Consider the following 27,260-nt stretch of genomic DNA (forward strand, 5'->3'; position numbering starts at 1 on the left):
TGCTCACAGTGCTCCAGGTGTGGTCTAACCCGGGTTTTGTACAGCTGCAGGGTTTTGGCCTCAGCTGGAGTCTTGTGTACAGTTCTGGGCACCACACTTTAGGAAGGATGTCAAGGCCTTGGAGAGGGTGCAGAGGAGGTCGACCAGGATGGTACCAGCGATGAGGGACTTCAGTTATGTGGAGAGACTGGCAAAGCTGGGATTGTTCCCCTTAGAGCAGAGAAGGTTAAGAGGAGACCTAATAGAGGTGTTCAAAATGATGAGGGGATTTGATCGAGCAAGTAGAGAGAAACTGTTCACTTTGGCAAGTGGGTCGGTAACCAAAGGTCACAGATTTAAAATAGTTGCTAAAAGAACTAGAGGGGAAATGAGGAGAATTGTTTTCATACAGAGGGTTGTTCAGATCTGGAACGCACTCTGAAAGGATGCTGGAATCAGGTTCCACTGGAACTTTCAAACAGTAATTGGACGAGTCCTTGAAGAGGACTAGTTTGCAGAGTTCTGGGGATAAAGCTGGGGTGTGGGACTAAATTGGACAGCTCTTTCAAAGACACGATGAGCCGAATCACCACCTTCTGTGCTGTTAGATTCTATGATCAGTGTGAAGTCGCTGGTGTCTCTTCAACTCCCCGGAGCTTTTAAAGCTCTTCCCACAGTCAGAACATTTAAAGGGTCTCTTGTCAGTGTGAACTCGCTGGTGTGCCAGCAGGCTGGAGGGCCGAGCGAATCCCTTCCCACACACGCAGCAGGTGAACGGCCTCTCCCCCGTGTGAACTCGCTGATGTACCAGCAGGTGGGATGAATTAGTGAATCCCTTCCCACACACGGAGCAGGTGAACGGCCTCTCCCCAGTGTGTAGGTGTTGGTGTAGCTTGAGGACCCCGGAGCTTTTAAAACTCTTCCCACAGTCAGAACATTTAAAGGGCCTCTCGTCAGTGTGAACTCGCTCATGTACCAGCAGGTTGGATGAATTAGTGAATCCCTTCCCACACACGGAGCAGGTGAACGGCGTCTCCCCAGTGTGAACTCGCTGATGTGCCAGCAGGCTAATTGACTGATTGAATCCCTTCCCACACACAGAGCAGGTGAACGGCGTTTCCCCAGTGTGAACTCGCTGATGTACCAGCAGGTTGGATGACTGAGTGAATCCCTTCCCACACACGGAGCAGGTGAACGGCCTCTCCCCAGTGTGTAGGTGTTGGTGTCTCTTCAAATCCCCGGAGCTTTTAAAGCTCATCCCACAATCAGAACATTTAAAGGGTCTCTTGTCAGTGTGAACTCGCTGGTGTACCAGCAGGCCGGAGGGCCAAGTGAATCCCTTCCCACACACGGAGCAGGTGAACAGCGTCTCCCCAGTGTGAACTCGCTGATGTACCAGCAGATGGGATGAATTAGTGAATCCCTTCCCACACACGGAGGTGAACGGCCTCTCCCCAGTGTGTAGGAGCCAGTGTCCCTTCAGCTCCTGGGGGCTTGAAAAGCTCTTCCCACAGTCAGAACATTTAAAGGGTCTCTCGTCCGTGTGAATAAGTTGGTGTTGCTTTAGTTCCCCGGGGCTTTTAAAGCTCTTCCCACAGTTAGGACACTGAAATGGTCTCTCATCAGTGTGAACTCGCTGGTGTGTTTGCAGGTGGGATGAACAAACAAATCCCTTTCCACACACAGACCAGGTGAACAGACTGTCCCTGGTGTGACTGCCCTGTTGAACTTCCAATGCAGACGGGGAACTGAAGCCCTTCCTGCCGTCCCCACCTTTACCCGGTTTCTCCCTGGTGTGACGGTGCACGTCTCTCACCAGGTCAAGCGATCGGCTGAATCCGACTCCACACACTGAACACGTGTGCGGTTTGTCTGCGTTGCGATCCCTGCTCTCTCCTTCCATGTGCAAAGGCCGATGATATTCAGGTCCTGATGAATCCAGCGACTCTGTCAGATCTTGACGTGATGTTTGGTCTGAGCTTCCCGCCTATAACTGCTCCACTTCTATAACCCTGTAAATTGAGATCAGAAAAGGATCAGAGGCAAACTGTTGTTTAATTTTCCCCTTTCCGAACCTAGGGGCAGTGAAGCCGATTTTCAGGCCCCAGCTGCTGCACAAGTTGGTTGAAAAGATCAGCAATAATGGCGGCTGTAATACCCACAAGGCCCCGGCTCTGCAGAAAGTGCTCTGTTGACCGAGTCCCACGCATGTGCTCATGGCCCCCACGCTCTCCCTCCTGCTCTACAATCGCCCGCCCCGATCGGCCCACAACACGCATGCTCAGCACACAAAACCCCGCGGTTGGAACATCGGGCGTGCATGCGGAGCCACAACATCTGGTGCGCGTGAGCGGCTCAGGTGGGGGCGAGTCAGTGTTTTGCCTCAGCCGCCAGGGAGGTGCGCATGCGGAGGACGACCCAACATTCTTCCCATCAGCAATCACTCCCTCGTTTCTTTAATAAAAACAGAAAATGCTGGAAATACTCAGCAGGTCAGGCAGCATCTGTGGAGTGAGAAACAGAGAGTTAACATTTCAGGTCGATGACCATTCATCAGAACTGCTTGCTCTTTAGTGTCAGCCAGTGGCTCAGTGGGCAGCACTCTCACCTCGGAGTCAGAAAGTTGTGGGTTCATAGTCTCACTCCAGACTGGAGCACAAAAATCCAGGCTGACACTCCAGTGCAGTGCTGAGGGAGTGCGGCACTGTCGGAGGTGCGGTCTTTCGGATGAGATGTTAAATTGAGGCCCTGTTTGCTCTCTCAGGTGGATGTAAAAGATCCCATGGCATTATTTCAGGAAAGAAAGACTTGCATTTAGATAGTGCCACCAGATATCCTAAAGTGCTTTACAGCCAATGAAGTGCTACAATGAAGTAGTCACTGTTGTAATGTGGGAAAGAGCAGGGGAATTATCCCCAGCGTCCGAGCCAATGTTTATCCTTCAATCAACATAAAAAAATGATAATTATCTGGTCATTATCACAGTGCTGTTTGTTGGAGCTTGCTGTGCACTAACTGACTGCTGCATTTCCTACATTACAACAGTGAGTACACTTCAAAAGTACTTCATTGGCTGTAAAGTACTTTGGGACGTCCGGTGGTGAAAGGCGCTATATAAATGCAAGTCTTTCTTTCTTCACTGGTCTCACCAGCGACCTCTTCTGGCGGTTGGTTGATTGACAGACGAGAGCCCGCGCATGCGCACTCGGAGCGGCGGTTTGGGCCGAGTCCGGCACAGTGACCCCTCCCGGTCACAAAGGGTAATGGCCGCGCATGCCCAGAGGAGACCAACCCTCCTCCCCCACTCGGAGCTGCGCCTGCACACTCGGATACTGCCGGACGGAGTCGGCGCGGGGCCATTCCAGGGAAAGGCCTTGGTGTCGGTTCCAGAGTCGCGATCGGTGACGCGAAGTGTGTTTTCTCCACTCCGATTGGGTGGAGAATGGCGCGGGGTGGATCGGGAGAGAATCGAGAGAAATAGAAAAACCTCAGAGTCCGCGAGGCCCCGGACCGAGCGGCGGCACTTGGACGGTGCACGTGATCTCCTCGGGGACACGTCACCCGGGCCCACGGCCTGATTGACGGCAGCTTCCGACCAATAGGGAGTGAAATAATGAGTAGATTTGCCTTTCTAAATCTAGGCTTTATTAACCTTAAAACACCAGCAGCACATCTTCACACCCAGTCCCAACCAAGGCTGTAGAGAACTGAATTTAAGATGGCCACCACAAATCACATGACATCAACTACCAATGAGTTTACAGCATATATCTCAAGGCTGGAAACAGGCAACCAATTACAATGCTTCTTATAAAACAGAATAATCACCACAGGGAGCGAGCGGGGTGGGGCTGGAGGAGCGAGCCGGCAGAGGGTCCTCCAATCGGGGAGCCCGAGGGGCGGGACTAGCGGCACCCAGTGGGCAGGGCTGGAGGAGCGAGCGGGCTGTGGGCCCTCCAACCAATCGGAGAGCCCGAGGGGCGGGACCAGCGCCGGCTGATTGTCTGATCCGCAGGGCAGCGAGTTTCTCCAGTCCCTTGTTCAGGGCCAGGGGAGGCTGTGGGCCTTCATTCCCCGCATTGGACACAAGGCTCTTTGTTTCAGGCATAGGGTGACGTCGCACTGAAACTTTCCGCTCTCCTTTACAAAGATGGCTGCCGTTAACCTGGGCCTGTAAGGGGAAGAAATCCCCGCAACTGCAAACACGGGATCTTCAGCTTATTATGGGGGCTTGCCTCCTGCACGAGTTGTTTATGAAGCCTCCCCACCCACCGACCGGTCCATTACTCCCTCCGTCGCAATTTTTACCCGCTGCACCATCGCGCTCCCAGCTTCAGCCCCCCTCCATCTCCAGTAACGCACTGCGCATGCTCAATATACCGGCCCCTCCCGCGCCGGGCTCTTGTAGTCTGGGTGCGGCACGTGGACCACCACGGGGAATGCTGGGTAAAAGACCAGATTAGTGAATGGAACATGATTTACTGTGATCAGATTGAGGACTGAACCATGTTCATTCTAGTAGTCATGGTTTGTTTCTGCTGATCTTAATAACTCCTGTATCTGCGCTGGAGATTAATATTCTGTTTAAATAGTGAATAAATAAAGCTCGAGGAACAGCACCTCATCTTTCAATTAGGCACGTTACAGCCTTCTGGACTCAACATTGAGTTCAACAATTTCAGACTTTAACCCTTACTCCCATTTTTCATGCTGTATGATTTTGCCATCCCCATTTGCAACATTTTCCAAGACTCGGTTTCACAGCCACATCTCTTTCCTCAGCAACTGTCTCCGGTTCCAACTTATTCCACGTGGATTCCAACTGAACTTCCACCCTTCCTGTTTCAGATCCACCCAGGATAACTTTCCTGCCTCTTACCTTAGTAATATCTGTTACATCTCCAGCTTTTTCCAGTTCTGATGAAGGGTCCCGGACCTGAAACGTTAACTCTGTTTCTCTCTCCACGGATCCTGCCTGGCCTGCTGAGTATTTCCAGCATTTTCTGTTGTTATTTCAGTGAATAAATAAGCTTTGTTTCAAACACAGTGTGTCAAATATTTGATTTCTCCATGATAAGAGAAGACGAATTGATGTTCTGTTCCAGACTGTTTAATTTTTGGGCCTTGTCTTACTCTAGATTATTTCCGTTCTCATCTCGTTCGCCTTCTACCACATCAAACCCCAAGCTTGCTCCGTTTACATAGAAACATAGAAGATAGGAGCAGGAGTAGGCCATTCGGCCCCTCGAGCCTGCTCCGCCATTCAATGAGATCATGGCTGATCATCCAAATTCAGTACCCTGTCCCTGCCTTCTCCCCATATCCCTTGATCCCTTTAGCTCTAAGAAATATATCTAACTCCTTCTTGAATATATTTAAAGACTTGGCCTCAACCGCCTTCTGTGGTAGAGAATTCCACAGGTTCACCACTCTCTGGGTGAAGAAATTCTTCCTCATCTCTGTCCTAAATGGCTTACCCCTTATCCTTAGACTATGACCCCTGGTTCTGGACTCTCCGACCATCAGGAACATTCTACCTGCATCTAATTTGTCCAGACCTGTCAGAATTTTATAAGTTTCGATGAGATCCCCGCTCATCCTTCTAAACTCCAGCGAGTATAAGCCCAATCGACCCAATCTCTCCTCATACGTCATTCCTGCCATCCCAGGGATCAGCCTTGTGAATCTTCGCTGAACTCCTTCCATGGCAAGAACATCCTTCCTCAGATAAGGCGACCAAAACTGCACACAGTACTCAAGGTGTGGTCTCACCAAGGCCCTGTACAACTGCAGCAGGACATCCTTGCTCCTGTACTCAAACCCTTTTGCTATGAAGGCCAACATACCATTTGCCTTCTTCACCGCCTGCTACACCTGCATGCTTACCTTCAGCGACTGGTGCACAAGGACACCCAGGTCTCGTTGCACTTCCCCTTCTCCCAATCTATTGCCATTCAGATAACAGTCTGCCTTTCTGTTTTTGACACCAAAGTGGACAACCTCGCATTTATCCACGTTATATTGCATCTGCCACGCTTCTGCCCAATCACCCAACCTCTGGGATCTCAGAAAATACCATGAATAGACAACTGGTGGATTTGACTGCTGTTTTACAATCATAATTCTCCATTTGTGTGTGTGCCCGTGCATTATAACTATCAATCAGCGGCCTTTCCTTTCCCCACTGTGGAAATGTAAAAGCGATTGTTAATTCAGTACCAGTTTGAGTCTTTGTAAAATTCAGTACTTTGCTGTTTCACTAACGCTGCCACTAGTGTAATAAACACACAAAAGCAACAGAGGGGCAAGGAGAATGTGTGAGAAATGATTAGTGGTAACATAATAGGGAACACTAATGCCTTTTATAAACATATAAAGCGTGAAAGAATAGTCCAAGGAAAGGTGGGGCCGGTTACTGACCAAAAAGGCAATCTTGTGGAAGCAGAGGACATGGCTGAGGTACTAAATTAACACTTTGGCTCCGTATTCACTAAAGGAGAGGATGCTGCCAATCGTACAGTAAAGGAGGAGGTGTTAGAGAAATTGGACAGGATATAAATCGATTAGGACGATGTACTAAATTGGTTGGCAGGGCTCAAAGTAGAAATGTCACCCACTCTGCCACAATCTTCCAATCCTTGGATATGGGAAAGGTGCCAGAGGACGGGAGGGCTGCAAACGTTACTTCCCTGTTCAAAAAAGGAGAGTGCGATGAACCAAATAACTACAGGCGACTCAGCTTAACATCGGTGTTATTTCCGAAACACAATTAACCGTCACTTGGAAGAACATGGGTTTATTAGCGACAGACAAAATGGATTTTATTTCAAGGCAAATCTAACCTGGCTGACTTGAATGAGCCAATGGATGAAATAGGAGAGGGTTGATGAAGGTAGTGCAGTTGATGTTCTGTTTCTGGACTTTCAGAAGGCCTTTGATAAAGTACCTCATAATAGACTGGTGAACAAAATTGGAGCCAATGATATTAAAGGAGCAGTGGCAGCGTGGATACTAAATTGGTGAAGGGACAGAAAACAGACAGTAGTTGTGAACCGATATTGTTCACACTGGAGGGAAGTTTACAGTGTCCCCAGGGGGCGGGATTAGGACCACTGCTCTTTTGGATTTATTTCAGTGACATGGACTTAGGTATACAGGGCATAGTTTAAAAGTTTGTCGATGACACGAATCTCGGAAAAGTCGTAAACCGTGAGGAGGATAGCAGAAGACTTCAGGAGGAAATAGAGACACTGGTGAAATGGGCAGACACATGGCCGGTGAAATTTAATGCAGAGAAGTGTGAAATGCTGCATTTTGGAAGGAAGAATGAGGCGATGCAATTTAAACCAACTGGTACAATTTAAAGGGGTTGCAGGAACAGTAAAACTTGGGGGTATAGACACAGAAATCTTTGACAGTGGCAGAACAGGACGAGAAGGCTTTTAGAAGCATATATGGGAGCATTGGCTTTATAAATAGAGGCACAGGAACATCGGAACAGGAGTAGGCCACTCATTCACTCCCAGCTTGTTCCTCCATTCAATTCGATCATGACTGAGCTGTATCTTAACTCCATCTCCCCGCCTTGGTTCCATAACCCTAAATACCATTGCCTAACACAAATCTATCAATGGCAGTTTGTCATTTTCAATTGACCGAACCTCAACAGCTTCTTGAGGGCGAGTGTTCTAGATTTCCACTACACTGTGTCTGAAGAAATGCTTTGTAACATCACCCCTGAACGGCCTCGCTCTGTGGTTAAGGTTACGTGGACCCCTAGTTCTCTCTGCTCATCCACAGTTCCTAACTTCTAACATCACCCCTGAACGGCCTCGCTCTGTGGTTAAGGTTACGTGGACCCCTCGTTCTCTCTGCCCATCCACAGTTCCTAACTTCTAACATCACCCCTGAACGGCCTCGCTCTGCGGTTAAGGTTATGTGGACCCCTCGTTCTCTCTGCCCAGCCACAGTTCCTAACTTCTAACATCACCCCTGAACGGCCTCGCTCTGTGGTTAAGGTTACGTGGACCCCTCGTTCTCTCTGCCCATCCACAGTTCCTAACTTCTAACATAACCACAGAGCGAGGCCGTTCAGGGGTGAAGGTTACGTGGACCCCTCGTTCTCTCTGCCCATCCACAGTTCCTAACATCACCCCTGAACGGCCTCGCTCTGCGGTTAAGGTTACGTGGACCCCTCGTTCTCTCTGCCCATCCACAGTTCCTAACATCACCCCTGAACGGCCTCGCTCTGCGGTTAAGGTTACGTGGACCCCTCGTTCTCTCTGCCCATCCACAGTTCCTAACTTCCAACATCACCCCTGAACGGCCTCGCTCTGCGGTTAAGGTTACGTGGACCCCTCGTTCTCTCTGCCCATCCACAGTTCCTAACTTCTAACATCACCCCTGAACGGCCTCGCTCTGCGGTTAAGGTTACGTGGACCCCTCGTTCTCTGTCCATCCACAGTTCCTAACTTCTAACATCACCCCTGAACGGCCTCGCTCTGCGGTTAAGGTTACGTGGACCCCTCGTTCTCTCTGCCCATCCACAGTTCCTAACTTCTAACCATTTAGAACATTCTCTGATCGATCCTTTTTAGGTCCAACGTGAATGAGCTCATTTCTTTCAGAAGTAGGGGAGTGCGACAAACTCGCTCAATCCACTCCAGGAGGGTGGGTTCTCCGGCGTTCTGAATGTTATTTAATATTGGTGTCGCGAGTCCAACGCCCTCGAACGTCTATGTGGACATGGTGTCAAGATGCAATGAGAGACTGGGCAGATTGGGTTTGTTTTCCTTGGAGCAGAGGAGGCTGAGGGGGGACATGATTGAGGTGTACAAAATTGTGAGGGGCATAGATAGGATGGATGCTGAGGAGCTTTTCCCCTTAGTAGAGGGGTCAATAACTAGGGGGCATAGATTCAAGGTAAAGGGCGGGAGGTTTAGAGGGGATTTGAGAAAGAACTTTTTCACCCAGAGGGTGGTTGGAGTCTGGAACTCACTGCCTGAAAGGGTTGTGGAGGCAGAAACCCTCACAACATTTAAGAAGCATTTGGATGAGCATTTGAAATGCCATAGCATACAAGGCTACGGGCCAAATGCTGGAATATGGGATTAGATTAGACAGGGCTTGATGGCCGGCATGGACACGATGGGCCGAAGGGCCTCTATCCGTGCTGTATTACTCTATGACTCTATGAGAGTGGGAGGAGGCTCCCGTGGAGTATAAACACAGCATAGACCACTTGAGCCGAATGGACTGTTTCTCTGCTGCAGTTTCGATGTAAATCTAATCTGCCCTGGACTGTCACAAACTACAATCTCTGTGACTGTGACCATGGTGTGTAACCCTTCCTTGTCCATCATTCACCTTCCCACAGCATTCGATATAGTCTCATCTGGCATCCTTTTCCATGTCATGGCCTCCATTGTCCATCCCATAAAACTGATCCTCATGTGCTTCCTGTCCAAGCTCCCTGATCGCAGATCGCAAATCTCCAGCAATGGGTTAACTTTTGTCTTTCTATCCACACCTATATTGTTGGCCAATATTGAACCGATGATGCTGCTTTTGGTGCATAGTAACCGATTACTGTAGCGCCGGAGGCAGATTGGATTGTTTCAATATCTGCTTCTTGGGATTTGCTGGTGGATTGAAATCTCGGTGCCGAGATCGCCTCATCAGGCACCTCCATTGACTGGGTGAGGCTGCATCATAGACCCATAATATGATACAGCACAGGAGGTCATTCAGCCCATCAGGCACCTCCATTGACTGGGCGAGGCTACATCATAGACCCATAATATGATACAGCACAGGAGGTCATTCAGCCCATCAGGCACCTCCATTGACTGGGCGAGGCTACATCATAGACCCATAATATGATACAGCACAGGAGGTCATTCAGCCCATCAGGCACCTCCACTGACTGGGCGAGGCTACATCATAGACCCATATGATACAGCACAGAAGGTCATTCAGCCCATCAGGCACCTCCATTGACTGGGCGAGGCTGCATCATAGACCCATATGATACAGCACAGAAGGTCATTCAGCCCATCAGGCACCTCCATTGACTAGGCGAGGCTGCATCATAGACCCATAATATGATACAGCACAGGAGGTCATTCAGCCCATCAGGCACCTCCATTGACTGGGCGAGGCTGCATCACAGACCCATAATATGATACAGCACAGGAGGTCATTCAGCCCATCACACTGGTGCTGACTCTTTGGAAGAGCGATCCCATTATTACCACTGTCCCTCTCTTTCCCCATAGCCCTGTAAATGTTTTCCCTTCAAGTATTTATCCAATTCCCTTTTCAATGTTACAACAGAATCTGCTTCCTCCACCCTTTCGGACAATGCATTCCAGATCTCACTAACTCGCTGTGTAACACAATGTTACCTCACCACCCTTTCGGACAATGCATTCCAGATCTCACTAACTCGCTGTGTAACACAATGTTACCTCACCACCCTTTCGGGCAATGCATTCCAGATCACACTAACTCGCTGTGTAACACAATGTTACCTCACCACCCTTTCGGACAATGCATTCCAGATCTCACTAACTCGCTGTGTAACACAATGTTACCTCACCACCCTTTCGGGCAATGCATTCCAGATCACACTAACTCACTGTGTAACACAATGTTACCTCACCACCCTTTCGGACAATGCATTCCAGATCACACTAACTCACTGTGTAACACAATGTTACCTCACCACCCTTTCGGACAATGCATTCCAGATCACACTAACTCGCTGTGTAACACAATGTTACCTCACCACCCTTTCGGACAATGCATTCCAGATCTCACTAACTCGCTGTGTAACACAATGTTACCTCACCACCCTTTCGGACAATGCATTCCAGATCACACTAACTCACTGTGTAACACAATGTTACCTCACCACCCTTTCGGACAATGCATTCCAGATCTCACTAACTCGCTGTGTAACACAATGTTTCCTCACCTCGCCTGTGGCTCTTTTTCCACTCACTTTAAATCTGCGTCGTCTGGTTACTGACCCTTCTGCCAATGGAAACAGTTCCTCCTTATTTACTCATCAAAACCAATCTGGAGTTTCAACAGCTCTATAAAATCTTCGTTTAACCAACTCTGCTCTAAAGAGAACAAACCAGTCTCTCCCCATAACTGAAGTCCCCGATCCTTAGTACAATTCTCTCAAATCTCTTCTGCACCGTCTCCAAGGCCTTGATATCCTCCCTAAAAGTGTGGTGCCCAGAATTGAAAACCAGACTCCAGCTGAGGCCTAACCAGTCTGTTCTAACAGTTGAACATCACTTCCTTGCTGTTATTCGCTATTCCTCCTGTAATAAAGCCGAGGACATGGCTCATGGTGTCAGCACTTGACTAATGAGCACTGTCGGAGGCGAGGACATTCACCACTGCTCCACTAACATTAACAGTGGTGTCACTTTAAGCAGATTGGTGACGCAATATCTTTAGGGGTCTTACAATATCTGGAAACCTCTTAAATACATAACTGGTTTGATCGGACTGCTGTTTTACAATTATAATTCTCCACGTGTGCGCGTGTCCCGCTGTGTGTCTAACAAACTCTCAGTCAGCGTCCTTCCCTTTCCCCACTGTGGAAATGTGAAAGCGATTCAGTCCCGGATCAGTAATTTCTCCAAACTTAAGTTGATGTTATTCGCCGGCATTAAGTTATAACCCAATTTGAGACCTTGTAAGATGGAGTTTTCTGCTGTTTGACACACGCAGAATCTGGTATAATAAACACACGACAACAGCAGCAGCACCGTAGGGAATCAAGCTGAATACAGAAAGTACAGAGGAGAAATCAAAAACAAACTAAGAGGGGCACGGAAAAACTGAGGAAAGATTAGTGGGAATAGAATAGGGAACATTAAAATCTTTCTTAAACATGTAAAGCCTAAAAGGAGAGTCAATGGAAAGGTGCGATGATTAAGGACCAAAAGGGCAATCTTCTGGTGGATGCAGTGGGCATGGCTGAGGTACTGAATGAGTACTTTGTATCTGCCTTCACTAAAGAAGAGGATGCTGCCAATGTTACAGTGAAGGAGGGGGTGGTAGTGAAATTGGACAGGATATAAATAGACCAAGAGGATGTAGTGAAACAGTTGACAGCGCTCAAAGTGGAAGTGTCATGGTCTGGATGGGATGCATCCTGGGTTACTGAGAGAAGGAAGGCTCTGGCCACAATCTTTGAATCCTCCTTGGATAGGGGAGTGGTGCCACAGGACTGGGGATTTGCAAATGTTACCCCCTCGTTTAAAAATGGAGCGTGTGGTAAACCAATGAACGACAGGCGAATCAGTCTAGCGCCGGTGTTCAGGAACCTTCTGGAGATAAATCATTGAGAACCTGCTAAGATATCATCCCTCGTTACAGCAGTAATTGACTCCTTGATTAATATTGCAACACCCCCTCCTCTTTTATACCCCCCCCTGTCTTGCCTGAAGATTCTATACCCTGGAATATTGAGCTGCCAGTCCTGCCCCTCCCTCAACCATGTCTCTGTGATAGCAACAATATCATACTCCCATGTGTTCATCAACACCTTGAATTCATCTGCTTTACTCGCAAGACTCCTTGCATTAAAATAAATGCCATCCAGCCTTGCCATACTCCCTTGTGCCGTTACATATTTGCTCTGCCTTCCAGGCTGACCTGTTTTTTCCTCTATATTTGGCTGTGCATCACCCTCTACTGTAGCTCCACTTTGTATCCCATCCCCCTGCCAAGTTAGTTTAAACCCCCCCCAACAGTACTAACAAACCTCCCTGCAAGGATGTTGGTCCCGTTCCGATTCATGTGCAACCCGTCAGACTTGTACAGGTCCCACCTTCCCCAGAAGCAGAGCCAGTGATCCAGGAAACTAAAGCCCTCCCTCCTGCACCAACTCTTCAGCCACGCATTCATCTGCTCCATCCTCCTATTCCTATAATAATCACTACCACGTGGCACCGGGAGCAATCCAGAGATTACAACCTTTGAGGTCCTGCTTTTTAATCTGCTACCTAGCTCCCTAAATTCTTGTTGCAGGACCTCATCCCGCTTTCTACCCATGACCTTGGTACCAATGTGAACCACGACCTCTGACTGTTCGCCCTCCCCCTTCAGAATGCCCTACAGCCGTTCAGTGACATCCCTGACCCTGGCACCAGGGAGGCAACATACCATCCTGGAGTCACGTCTGCGGCCACAGAAATGTCTATCTGTTCCCCTTACGATAGAATCCCCTATCACTATTGCTCTCCCACTCTTTTTGCTCCCCTCCTGTGCAGCTGAGCCACTCGTAGTGCCACGGACTTGGCTCTTGCTGCATTCCCCTCAGAAACCATCTCCCCAGCAGTATCCAAAACGGAAAATCTGTTGGAGAGAGAGATGGACCCAGGGGACTCCTGCACTGCCTTCCTAGTTCTTTTACTCTGTCTGGCGGTCACCCATTTCCTGTCTGCCTGTGCATTCTTTACCTGCGGTGTGACGACCTCGTTAGACAAGCTATCCATGAAGAACTCAGCTTTGCGGATGCTCCACAGTGACTCCAGCCGCAGCTCCAAAACGCAGATTGCGAGTAGCTGCAGCTGGAGACACTTCCTGCACACATGTTCGCCCTGGACACCAAAAGTGTCCCTGACCTCCCACATAGCACAGGAGGAGCACTCCACACTGCTGAGCTGCTCTGCCAAGTCCTACCCTTAATTTACTCCTTTTAAATATTAAATACACCAGGGACCTTACTTCCCTTTAAACACTACTTAGGCTAAACTAGAGACCTTACTTTTACTTTAATGACTGGACTGTAGAAATACTCACCAGGTCCTACTTACCAATCAGCTCCTTCCCTGGTTGTGATGTCACTTTAGCGGTTTTGCAGTTGTAGTTTGACTGCTCCCGCTCTCGGATTCTTTCCTGCAGTCCTGTGACGTCACTCCTTGATTTTGCTGTTCTTTTGGAATTCGCCGGATATGTATCGGCCTCCTCACTGCTGCCGACTCCTCGCAGGTCCGCGCTGTCCTCGGCCTCCCGCTGTTCAGCGAATGAGGCCCGACCAGAGCGGACCTGCGAGCGAGCAGCTGAGGAGTTTCAAAAACCGGCGGCAGTTGGGGCGCGGCGGCTGATTCAGCGAACGAGGCCCGACCAATTCAACAGCAGGGGAGAGAGGTAAAAAGTAATCAAATTGTGACGTCACCAGGAAGCAGGTAAGTGATTGGTTGGTGAGTATTTCTCTCTTTTTAAACTTTAACTCTGGTTTATAGTTTCTAAGGTCTCTCTAGTGTAGCAGGGACTGCTGGTAAACCAGTTAACTGTAGTGTAATTAGTGGGATTGATTGATTTAATTTAAATTCAATTAATTAAAAGGGTAAGTCATGGAAGGACAGCCGGGCCCAGTGATCTGCTCCTCCTGCGATATGTGGGAACTCAGGGACACTTCCTGTGTCCCTGACAACTACATGTGCAGGAAGTGCATCCAGCTGCAGCTACTGACAGACCGCATTGCGGCGCTGGAGCTGCGATTGGATACATACCGGAGCGTTCACGATGCTCAGGACATCGTGAATAGCACATTTACGGAGTTGGACACACCGCAGGTAGAGGTTGGACAGGAAGAAAGGGAATGGGTGCCAACAGGCAGAGTACTAGGCGCAGGCAGGTAGCGCAGGGGTCCCCTGTGGCCATCCCCCTCTCCACCAGATACACCACTTTGAGTACTGTTTGGTGGGGGGGGGGGGGGGAAGATGGCTTATCAGAGGAAGGCAGCAGCAGCCAACTTCCTGGCACCAGGGGTGGCTCTGCTGCACAGAATGGGAGGAAAAAGGGTAGAGCTATAGTAATAGGGGATTCAATTGTAAGGGGAATAGATAGGCGTTTCTGCGGCCGCCAACGAGACTCCAGGATGGTGTGTTACCTCCCTGGTGCATGGGTCAAGGATGTCTCAGAGCAGCTGCAGAACATCTTGGAAGGGGAGGGTGAACAGCCAGTTGTCGTGGTGCATATAGGCACCAACGATATAGGTAAAAAGCGGGATGAGGTCCTAAAAAGCGGAATATAGGGAGTTAGAAGATAAATTAAAACACAGGACCTCAAAAAGGTAGTAATCTCAGGATTGCTACCAGTGCCACGTGCTAGTCAGAGTAGAAATAGAAGGATACTTCAGATGAATACGTGGCTAGAGGAATGGTGCCAGGGGGAGGGATTCAAGTTCCTGGGACATTGGAACTGGTTCGAGGGGAGGTGGGACCAGTTCAAACCGGACGGTTTGCACCTGGGCAGGGCCAGAACCGATGTCCTAGGGGGAGTGTTTGCTAGTGCTGCAGGGTAGGGTTTAAATTAAAATGGCAGGGGTTTGGGAACCTGAGCAGGGAGACAGAGGAAAGGGAAACAAGGATAAAAGCAAAAGATAGGAAGGAGAAAAACAAAAGTGGCAGTCAGAGAAATCAACGGTTTAAATCAAACGTGGCCACAGTAAATAATAATTCAAATAGGTCTAAGAGCGTTAAAAAAACAAGCCTGAAGGCTTTGTGTCTTAATGCGAGGAGCATTTGTAATAAGGTGGATGAATTGGCTGCGCAAATAGAAGTAAACAAATACGATTTGGTTGGGATTACGGAAACGTGGCTCAAGGAAGGCCAGGACTGGGAACTCACCAGGGGTATTCGATATTCAGGAAAGATAGGCAAAAAGGAAAGGGAGGTGGGGTAGCATTACTGGTTAAAGAAGGGATTAACACAATTGTAATGAAGGATATTAGCTCTGATGAGGTGGAATCTGTATGGGTAGAATTGAGGAATACTAAGGGGAAAAAAACGTTAGTGGGAGTGGTTTATAGACCTCCAAACAGTAAGGCGGAGGTTGGGGATGGCATTAAAAGGGAAATTAAAGAAGCGTGCAATAAGGGCACAGCAGTCGTCATGGGTGACTTTAATCTACATATAGATTGGGCCAACCAAATTAGTAACAATACTGTGGAGGAGGAATTCCTGGAGTGTTTACGGGATGGTTTCCTGGACCAATATGTCGAGGAACCAACCAGAGATCAGGCCATCTTAGACTGGGTATTATGTAACGAGAAAGGATTAATTAGCAATCTTATTGTACGAGGCCCCTTGGGTCGGAGCGATCATAATATGATCGAATTCTTCATTAAGATGGAGAATGAAGTAGTTGACTCGGAGACTAGGGTCCTGAATTTAAATAAAGGAAACTACGATGGTCTGAACAGCGAGTTGGGTAGGATTGATTGGGGAATGGCGCTCAAAGGGTTGATGGTGGATCGGCAATGGCAAACATTCAAAGACCGAATGGATGAACTACAGAATTTGTTCATCCCAGTTTGGCATAAAAATAAAACAAAAAAGGTGACCCAACCGTGGCTAACAAGGGAAATTAGGGATAGCATAAGGTCCAAGGAGAGGGCATATAAATTGGCCAGAAAAAGCAATAATCCTGAGGATTGGGAGCAGTTTAAGATTCAACAAAGGAGGACAAAGGGATTAATTCAGAAAGGGAAAATAGAATATGAGTGTAAGCTTGCAGGGAACATAAAAACTGACTTCACATATCTATAAAAGCTTTTACAGAGAAAAAGATTGGTGAAGTCAAGCGTAGGTCCCTTGCAGTCAGAATCGGGGGAATTTATAATGGGGAACAAAGAAATGGCAGACCAACTAAATACATATTTTGGTTCTGTCTTCACAAAGGAGGACACAAATAACCTCCCAGAGACACCAGGGAACATAGGGTCTGATGAAAGGGTGGAACTGAAAGAAATCAGTATTTGTAGGGAAATGGTGTTAGGAAAATTGATGGGACTGAAGGCCGATAAATCCCCAGGGCCTGATAATCTACATCCCAGGGTACTTAAGGAAGTGGCCCTAGAAATAGTAGATGCATTGCTGGTCATCTTCCAGAACTCGATAGACTCTGGAACGGTACCCATGGATTGGCAGGTAGCTAATGTTACCCCACTATTCAAAAAAGGTGGTAGAGAAAAGGCGGGGAATTATAGACCGGTAAGCTTGACATCGGTAGTGGGGAAAATGCTAGAGTCCATTATAAAAGATGTAATAGCAGAGCACTTGGCAAGCAGTGACTGGATCGGACAAAGTCAACATGGATTTACAAAAGGTAAATCGTGCTTGACTAATCTACTGGAATTTTTTGAGGATGTAACTGGTAAAATAGATAAGGGAGAATCAGTGGATGTGGTGTATTTGGACTTTCAGAAGGCTTTCGATAAGGTCCCGCATTAGAGATTAGCGTGCAAAATTAAGGCACATGGGATTGGGGGCAAGGTATTGACTTGGATAGAGAACTGGTTGGCGGACAGAAAGCAAAGAGTTGGAATAAACGGGTCGTTTTCCGAGTGGCAGGCAGTGACTAGTGGGCTGTCGCAAGGATCGGTCCTAGGACCCCAGCTGTTCACAATACCTATTAATGATCTGGACGAGGGAATTGGATGTAATATCTCAAAATTTGCAGACGACACAAAGCTGGGTGGGAGGGTATGCTGTGAGGAGGATGTCGTGAAACTCCAGTACGATTTGGACAGGTTGGGTGATTGGGCAGAAACATGGCAAATGCACTATAATGTGGATAAATGTGAGGTTATCCACTTTGGTGGCAAAAACAGGAAGGCAGATTATTATTTGAAAGGCAATAGATTGGGAGAAGGGGAAGTGCAAAGAGACCTGGGTGTTCTTGTGCACCAGTTGCTGAAGGTAAGCATGCAGGTGCAGCAGGCGGTTAAGAAGGCAAATGGTATGTTGGCCTTCGTAGCGAGAGGGTTCGAGTACAGGAACAAGGATGTCTTGCTGCAGTTGTACAGGGCCTTGGTGAGACCGCACCTTGAGTATTGTGTGCAGTTTTGGTCACCTTACCTGAGGAAGGACGTTCTTGCCATGGAAGGAGTGCAGCGAAGATTCACCAGGCTGATACATGGGATGGCAGGAATGACGCATGAGGAGAGTGTGTCGATTGGGATTATACTCACTGGAGTTTAGAAGATTGAAAGGGGATCTCATCGAAACCTATAAAATTCTGTCAGGCCTGGACAGACTAGATGCAGGAAGGATGCTTCTGATGGCCGGGGAGTCTAGAACCAGGGGTCATAGTCTAAGGATAAGGGGTAAACCATTTAGGACTGAAATGAGGAGGAATTTCTTCACCCAGAGAGTGGTGAACCTGTGGAATTCTCTGCCACAGAGGGCGGTGGAGGCCAGTTCATTAAGTATATTCAAGAAAGAGTTGGATATATTTCTTAAGGCTAAAGGGATCAAGGGATATGGGGAGAAGGCAGGGACAGGGTACTGAATTTGGATGATCAGCCATGATCTCATTGAATGGCGGAGCAGGCTCGAGGGGCCGAATGGCCTACTCCTGCTCCTATCTACTATGTATCTATGTATCTATATTTAATGAATTGGCCTCTACTGCCTTCTGTGGTAGAGAATTCCACAGGTTCACTACTCCTGCTCCTATCTTCTATGTTTCTAAAAGGCATTTGATAAGGTGCCACATAATTCAGGGAACTAGAGGTGCATGTAGCAAGGGTAATATATTAATCATGGGGGATTTTAAGCTATGTATAGATTGGGGAAACCAAATCTGCAGTAATAGTGTGGGGACATCATCTGAGTCAATGGGACTCTCTCTGACCTTTCTCCCCAGTCCATCTCCAGGACCAGTGTGTATCGGAGTCAATGGGACTCTCTCTGACCTTTCTCCCCAGTCCATCTCCGGGACCAGTGTGTATCTGAGTCAATGGGACTCCCTCTGACCTTTCTCCCCAGTCCATCTCCAGGACCAGTGTGTATCTGAGTCAATGGGACTCTCTCTGACCTTTCTCCCCAGTCCATCTCCAGGACCAGTGTGTATCTGAGTCACTGGGACTCTCTCTGACCTTTCCCCCCAGTCTATCTCCAGGACCAGTGTGTATCTGAGTCAATGGGACTCTCTGACCTTTCTCCCCAGTCCATCTCCAGGACCAGTGTGTATCTGAGTCAATGGGACTCTCTCTGATCTTTCTCCCCAGTCTATCTCCAGGACCAGTGTGTATCTGAGTCAATGGGACTCTCTGACCTTTCTCCCCAGTCCATCTCCAGGACCAGTGTGTATCTGAGTCAATGAGACTCTCTCTGACCTTTCTCCCCAGTCCATCTCCAGGACCAGTGTGTATCTGAGTCAATGGGACTCTCTCTGACCTTTCTCCCCAGTCTATCTCCAGGACCAGTGTGTATCTGAGTCAATGGGACTCTCTCTGACCTTTCTCCCCAGTCCATCTCCAGGACCAGTGTGTATCTGAGTCAATGGGACTCTGACCTTTCTCCCCAGTCCATCTCCAGGACCAGTGTGTATCTGAGTCAATGGGACTCTCTCTGACCTTTCTCCCCAGTCCATCTCCAGAACCAGTGTGTATCTGAGTCAATGGGACTCTCTGACCTTTCTCCCCAGTCCATCTCCAGGACCAGTGTGTATCTGAGTCAATGGGACTTCCTCTTACTTTTTTCCCTGGTCGATCTCTGGAAGCTCTTTGAATCGGAAGGGTTCTCTCTGGTTGGTGCTCTCACAATCCTGTGTTGGTTCACCTGCTGTCGTTCCTCAGTCTACAATCCGTTTACTCTCAGCTGTGAACCTTTCTCAATCACTCAGTCTTTCACCGGGAGATCTAATTATGGCAGGACTGAAAATAACAACATGAAGAGTGTGAAGTAATGTAATAGACATTTCTTCTGCTTAATAAAAATAAAAGTTTGTGTCCGAGCGCTTCTGTCTGATTTTTGCCCCTTTTCTCAGATCCCCGCCATGCCCGCCAGGGCTTCCAGCAAATCACACAGCCTGATCTCACTGGGCCCATCCTCCCCGGGTTACACACTGTCTGATCTCACTGGGCCCATCCTCCCTGGGTTACACACTGTCTGATCTCACTGGGCCCATCCTCCCCGGGTTACACACTGTCTGATCTCACTGGGCCCATCCTCCCCGAGTTACACACTGTCTGATCTCACTGGTCCATCCTCCCCGGGTTACACACTGTCTGATCTCACTGGGCCCATCCTCCCCGGGTTACACACTGTCTGATCTCACTGGGCCCATCCTCCCCGGGTTACACACTGTCTGATCTCACTGGGACCATCCTCCCCGGGTTACACACTGTCTGATCTCACTGGGCCCATCCTCCCCGGGTTACACATGGTCTGATCTCACTGGGCCCATCCTCCCCGGGTTACACACTGTCTGATCTCACTGGGACCATCCTCCCCGGGTTACATCCTGTCTGATCTCACTGGGCCCATCCTCCCCGGGTTACACACTGTCTGATCTCACTGGGCCCATCCTCCCCGGGTTACACACTGTCTGATCTCACTGGGCCCATCCTCCCCAGGTTACACACTGTCTGATCTCACTGGGCCCATCCTCCCCGGGTTACACACTGTCTGATCTCACTGGACCCATCCTCCCCGGGTTACACACTGTCTGATCTCACTGAGCCCATCCTCCCCGGGTTACACACTGTCTGATCTCACTGGGCCCATCCTCCCCAGGTTACACACTGTCTGATCTCACTGGGCCCATCCTCCCCGGGTTACACACTGTCTGATCTCACTGGACCCATCCTCCCCGGGTTACACACTGTCTGATCTCACTGAGCCCATCCTCCCCGGGTTACACACTGTCTGATCTCACTGGGCCCATCCTCCCCGGGTTACACTGTCTGATCTCACTGGGCCCATCCTCCCCGGGTTACACACTGTCTGATCTCACTGGGCCCATCCTCCCCGGGTTACACACTGTCTGATCTCACTGGGCCCATCCTCCCCAGGTTACACTGTCTGATCACACTGGACCCACCCTCCCCGGGTTACACACTGCCTGATCTCACTGGGCCCATCCTCCCCGGGTTACACACTGTCTGATCTCACTGGGCCCATCCCCGGGTTACACACTGTCTGATCACACTGGGCCCATCCTCCCCGGGTTACACACTGTCTGATCTCACTGGGCCATCCTCCCCGGGTTACACACTGTCTGATCTCACTGGACCCATCCTCCCCGGGTTACACACTGTCTGATCTCACTGGGCCCATCCTCCCCAGGTTACACTGTCTGATCACACTGGACCCACCCTCCCCGGGTTACACACTGCCTGATCTCACTGGGCCCATCCTCCCCGGGTTACACACTGTCTGATCTCACTGGGCCCATCCCCGGGTTACACACTGTCTGATCTCACTGGGCCCATCCTCCCCGGGTTACACACTGTCTGATCTCACTGGGCCCATCCTCCCCGGGTTACACACTGTCTGATCTCACTGGGCCCATCCTCCCCGGGTTACACACTGACTGATCTCACTGGGCCCATCCTCCCCGGGTTACACACTGTCTGATCTCACTGGGCCCATCCTCCCCGGGTTACACACTGTCTGATCTCACTGGGCCCATCCTCCCCGGGTTACACACTGTCTGATCTCACTGGGCCCATCCTCCCCGGGTTACACACTGTCTGATCTCACTGGGCCCATCCCCGGGTTACACACTGTCTGATCACACTGGGCCCATCCTCCCCGGGTTACACACTGTCTGATCTCACTGGGCCCATCCTCCCCAGGTTACACACTGTCTGATCTCACTGGGCCCATCCTCCCCGGGTTACACACTGTCTGATCTCACTGGTCCATCCTCCCCGGGTTACACACTGTCTGATCTCACTGGGCCATCCTCCCCGGGTTACACACTGTCTGATCTCACTGGGCCCACCCTCCCCGGGTTACATCCTGTCTGATCTCACTGGGCCCATCCTCCCCGGGTTACACACTGTCTGATCTCACTGGGCCCATCCTCCCCGGGTTACACACTGTCTGATCTCACTGAGCCCATCCTCCCCGGGTTACACACTGTCTGATCTCACTGGGCCCATCCTCCCCGGGTTACACACTGTCTGATCTCACTGGGCCCATCCTCCCCGGGTTACACACTGTCTGATCTCACTGGGCCCATCCTCCCCGGGTTACACACTGTCTGATCTCACTGGGCCCATCCTCCCCGGGTTACACACTGTCTGATCTCACTGGGCCCATCCTCCCCGGGTTACACACTGTCTGATCTCACTGGGCCCATCCTCCCCGGGTTACACACTGTCTGATCTCACTGGGCCCATCCTCCCCGGGTTACACACTGTCTGATCACACTGGGCCCATCCTCCCCGGGTTACACACTGTCTGATCTCACTGGGCCCATCCTCCCCGGGTTACATCCTGTCTGATCTCACTGGGCCCATCCTCCCCGGGTTACACACTGTCTGATCACACTGGGCCCATCCTCCCCGGGTTACACACTGTCTGATCTCACTGAGCCCATCCTCCCCGGGTTACATCCTGTCTGATCTCACTGGGCCCATCCTCCCCGGGTTACACACTGTCTGATCTCACTGGGCCCATCCTCCCCGGGTTACACACTGTCTGATCTCACTGGGCCCATCCTCCCCGGGTTACACACTGTCTGATCTCACTGGGCCCATCCTCCCTGGGTTACACACTGTCTGATCTCACTGGGCCCATCCTCCCCGGGTTACACACTGTCTGATCTCACTGGGCCCATCCCCGGGTTACACACTGTCTGATCTCACTGGGCCCATCCTCCCCGGGTTACACACTGTCTGATCTCACTGGGCCCATCCCCGGGTTACACACTGTCTGATCTCACTGGGCCGACCCTCCCCGGGTTACACACTGTCTGATCTCACTGAGCCCATCCTCCCCGGGTTACACACTGTCTGATCTCACTGGGCCCATCCTCCCCGGGTTACACACTGTCTGATCTCACTGGGCCCATCCTCCCCGGGTTACACACTGTCTGATCTCACTGGGCCCATCCTCCCCGGGTTACACACTGTCTGATCTCACTGGGCCCATCCTCCCCGGGTTACACACTGTCTGATCTCACTGGGCCCACCCTCCCCGGGTTACACACTGTCTGATCTCACTGGTGTGGAGATGCCGGAGTTGGACAAATGTAAGAAGTCACACAACACCAGGTTATCGTCCAACAGCTTTATTTGAAATCACAAGCTTTCGGAGCGCTGCTCCTTCGTCAGGTGAAGGTGAACCTTCCACTCCACCCCCCCGACCCAAACACTCTCCGCCCCCCCCCCGTCCTCCCCAAACACTCGCCCCCTCTCCGACCCAAATACCCCCCGCCCCCCCTCCTTCGGCCCAAATTCCCCCCGCCCCCCCGACCCAAACGCACCGCCCCCCGCCCCAAATGCAACGCCCCCCCGCCCCAAACGCCCCCCCCGCCCCAAACGCACCGCCCCCCCGCCCCACCCCTCACGCACCGCCCCCCCGCCCCAAACGCACCGCCCCCTCGCCCCAAACGCCCCCCCCGCCCCAAACGCACCGCCCCCCCGCCCCACCCCTCACGCACCGCCCCTTCGCCCCAAACGCACCGCCCCCCCGCCCCTTCGACCCAAACGCCCCGCCCCCTCGACCCAAACGCAGCGCCCCCTCGACCCAAACGCACCGCCCCCTCGACCCAAACGCACCGCCCCCTCGACCCAAACGCACCGCCCCCCGCCCCTTCGACCCAAACGCCCCGCCCCCTCGACCCAAACGCAGCGCCCCCTCGACCCAAACGCACCGCCCCCTCGACCCAAACGCACCGCCCCCTCGACCCAAACGCACCGCCCCCCGCCCCTTCGACCCAAACGCACCGCCCCCCCGCCCCTTCGACCCAAACGCACCGCCCCCCGCCCCTTCGACCCAAACGCACCGCCCCCCGCCCCTTCGACCCAAACGCACCGCCCCCCCGCCCCTTCGACCCAAACGCACCGCCCCCCCGCCCCTTCGACCCAAACGCACCGCCCCCCCGCCCCTTCGACCCAAACGCACGCCCCCCGCCCCTTCGACCCAAACGCACCGCCCCCCGCCCCTTCGACCCAAACGCACCGCCCCCCCGCCCCTTCGACCCAAACGCACGCCCCCCGCCCCTTCGACCCAAACGCACGCCCCCCCGCCCCTTCGACCCAAACGCACGCCCCCCCGCCCCTTCGACCCAAACGCACCGCCCCCCCGCCCCAAACGCACCGCCCCCCGACCCAAACGCACCGCCCCCCCGACCCAAACGCACCGCCCCCCGACCCAAACGCACCGCCCCCTCCGCCCCTCCGCCCCAAACGCACCGCCCCCCCCGCCCCAAACGCACCGCCCCGCATGCGCCAAAGGCACCGCCCCCCCGCCCCTTCGACCCAAACGCACGCCCCCCGCCCCTTCGACCCAAACGCACGCCCCCCCGCCCCTTCGACCCAAACGCACGCCCCCCGCCCCTTCGACCCAAACGCACCGCCCCCCGACCCAAACGCACCGCCCCCCGACCCAAACGCACCGCCCCCCCGACCCAAACGCACCGCCCCCCCCGCCCCAAACGCACAGCCCCGCATGCGCCAAAGGCACCGCCCCCCGCCCCTTCGACCCAAACGCACCGCCCCCCGACCCAAACGCACCGCCCCCCCCGCCCCAAACGCACAGCCCCGCATGCGCCAAAGGCACCGCCCCCCGCCCCTTCGACCCAAACGCACGCCCCCCCGCCCCAAACGCACCGCCCCCCCCGCCCCTTCGACACAAATGCACCGCCCCCCCGCCCCTGCGACGCCAACGCTCCCTCCTCCCCCGGCCCCTCCGACCCAAACGCTCCCTCCTCCCCCGGCCCCTCCGACCCAAACGCTCCCTCCTCCCCCGACCCCAACACTCCCCTCCCCGGACCCAAACACTCCCCTTTCTCCCCCCCCGGCCCCTCCGACCCAAACGCTCCCTCCCCCGGCCCGGGAGAGGCGGGCGCTACTGTAAATGTCGGAGATTCCCTGATCCCCGCACCATGGCCGGCCGCCCACTCTCCATCCGCAGCCCCGCCGCCATTTTACCTCCTTCTACAAACCGGAGCCTCATCCGGGCACTGGCAGCACCGAGCATGCGCACTGCGGCCTCACAGCGCTCAATTAAAGTCCCTCACTGAGTCCGGCTCTTCTATTGGCTGAGGCTGGTTGATTGACAGCTGCCTCCACCAATCACAGCCCGGAACGCCTCGGAGTACCGCTCACGGTGTGGAGAGGCCGAGGCCGGCTCCGGGGTCACGTGGCTCCTGATCTGACCCCGCCCCCCGAACCGCCGTTCACCCACCGCGTGCGGTGACGTCATAGCCCCGCCCCCTGCGGCTGCTGAGGGGCGGGGCCACAGTGAACAATGATGTTAAAGTGTCTAAAATCACCAGAGACAATGGAGCAAAACTCAGCAGGCCAGGCAGGTCTCTCCATGGCCACAGTGAACAATGATGTTAAAGGGTCTAAAATCACCACAGACAATGGAGCAAAACTCAGCAGGCCAGGCAGGCCTCTCCATGGCCACAGTGAACAATGATGTTAAAGGGTCTAAAATCACCACAGACAATGCTGGGAAACTCAGCAGGCCAGGCAGGCCTCTCCATGGCCACAGTGAACAATGATGTTAAAGGGTCTAAAATCACCACAGACAATGGAGCAAAACTCAGCAGGCCAGGCAGGCCTCTCCATGGTCACAGTGAACAATGATGTTAAAGGGTCTAAAATCACCACAGACAATGGAGCAAAACTCAGCAGGCCAAGCAGGCCTCTCCATGGCCACAGTGAACAATGATGTTAAAGGGTCTAAAATCACCACAGACAATGGAGCAAAATTCAGCAGGCCAGGCAGACCTCTCCATGGTCACAGTGAACAATGATGTTAAAGGGTCTAAAATCACCACAGACAATGGAGCAAAACTCAGCAGGCCAGGCAGGCCTCTCCATGGTCACAGTGAACAATGATGTTAAAGGGTCTAAAATCACCACAGACAATGGAGCAAAACTCAGCAGGCCAAGCAGGCCTCTCCATGGCCACAGTGAACAATGATGTTAAAGGGTCTAAAATCACCACAGACAATGGAGCAAAATTCAGCAGGCCAGGCAGACCTCTCCATGGTCACAGTGAACAATGATGTTAAAGGGTCTAAAATCACCACAGACAATGGAGCAAAACTCAGCAGGCCAAGCAGACCTCTCCATGGTCACAGTGAACAATGATGTTAAAGGGTCTAAAATCTCCACAGACAATGCTGGGAAACTCAGCAGGCCAGGCAGGACTCTCCATGGCCACAGTGAACAATGATGTTAAAGGGTCTAAAATCACCACAGACAATGCTGGGAAACTCAGCAGGCCAGGCAGGCCTCTCCATGGTCACAGTGATCAATGGTGTTAAAGGGTCTAAAATCACCACAGACAATGCTGCAAAACTCAGCAGGCCAGGCAGGCCTCTCCATGGCCACAGTGAACAATGGTGTTAAAGGGTCTAAAATCACCACAGACAATGCTGCAAAACTCAGCCGGTCAGGCAGGCCTCTCCATGGCCACAGTGAACAATGGTGTTAAAGGGTCTAAAATCACCACAGACAATGCTGCAAAACTCAGCAGGCCAGGCAGGCCTCTCCATGGCCACAGTGAACAATGGTGTTAAAGGGTCTAAAATCACCACAGACAATGCTGGGAAACTCAGCAGGCCAAGCAGGCCTCTCCATGGCCACAGTGAACAATGGTGTTAAAGGGTCTAAAATCACCACAGACAATGCTGGGAAACTCAGCAGGCCAAGCAGGCCTCTCCATGGCCACAGTGAACAACGGTGTTAAAGGGTCTAAAATCACCACAGACAATGCTGGGAAACTCAGCAGGCCAGGCAGGCCTCTCCATGGCCACAGTGAACAATGGTGTTAAAGGGTCTAAAATCACCACAGACAATGCTGGGAAACTCAGCAGGCCAGGCAGGCCTCTCCATGGCCACAGTGAACAATGATGTTAAAGGGTCTAAAATCACCACAGACAATGGAGCAAAACTCAGCAGGCCAAGCAGGCCTCTCCATGGCCACAGTGAACAATGATGTTAAAGGGTCTAAAATCACCACAGACAATGGAGCAAAACTCAGCAGGCCAGGCAGACCTCTCCATGGTCACAGTGAACAATGATGTTAAAGGGTCTAAAATCACCACAGACAATGGAGCAAAACTCAGCAGGCCAAGCAGACCTCTCCATGGTCACAGTGAACAATGATGTTAAAGGGTCTAAAATCTCCACAGACAATGCTGGGAAACTCAGCAGGCCAGGCAGGACTCTCCATGGCCACAGTGAACAATGATGTTAAAGGGTCTAAAATCACCACAGACAATGCTGGGAAACTCAGCAGGCCAGGCAGGCCTCTCCATGGTCACAG

At 51.7% G+C, this 27,260-nt stretch overlaps 1 protein-coding gene across 1 annotated transcript; it reads right to left on the minus strand.

Annotated features, from left to right (window-relative positions):
• Positions 1–24,974, minus strand: LOC147084199 (uncharacterized). Its single transcript, XM_085979454.1, has 3 exons — positions 24,908–24,974; positions 19,496–19,675; positions 1–1,991 (listed from the first exon to the last, which is right to left on the minus strand). The coding sequence occupies exon 3, from the start codon at positions 1,880–1,882 to the stop codon at positions 584–586; it is 1,299 nt and encodes a 432-aa protein (XP_085835580.1). The 5' UTR covers positions 1,883–1,991; positions 19,496–19,675; positions 24,908–24,974; the 3' UTR covers positions 1–583.
• Positions 24,975–27,260: the final 2,286 nt, after the last annotated feature.

The sequence above is a fragment of the Somniosus microcephalus genome, unplaced genomic scaffold (genome assembly GCF_052327205.1).
Source record: "Somniosus microcephalus isolate GS21.2 unplaced genomic scaffold, FLI_Smic_1.0 unresolved_chr9, whole genome shotgun sequence".
Lineage (NCBI taxonomy): Eukaryota > Metazoa > Chordata > Chondrichthyes > Squaliformes > Somniosidae > Somniosus > Somniosus microcephalus.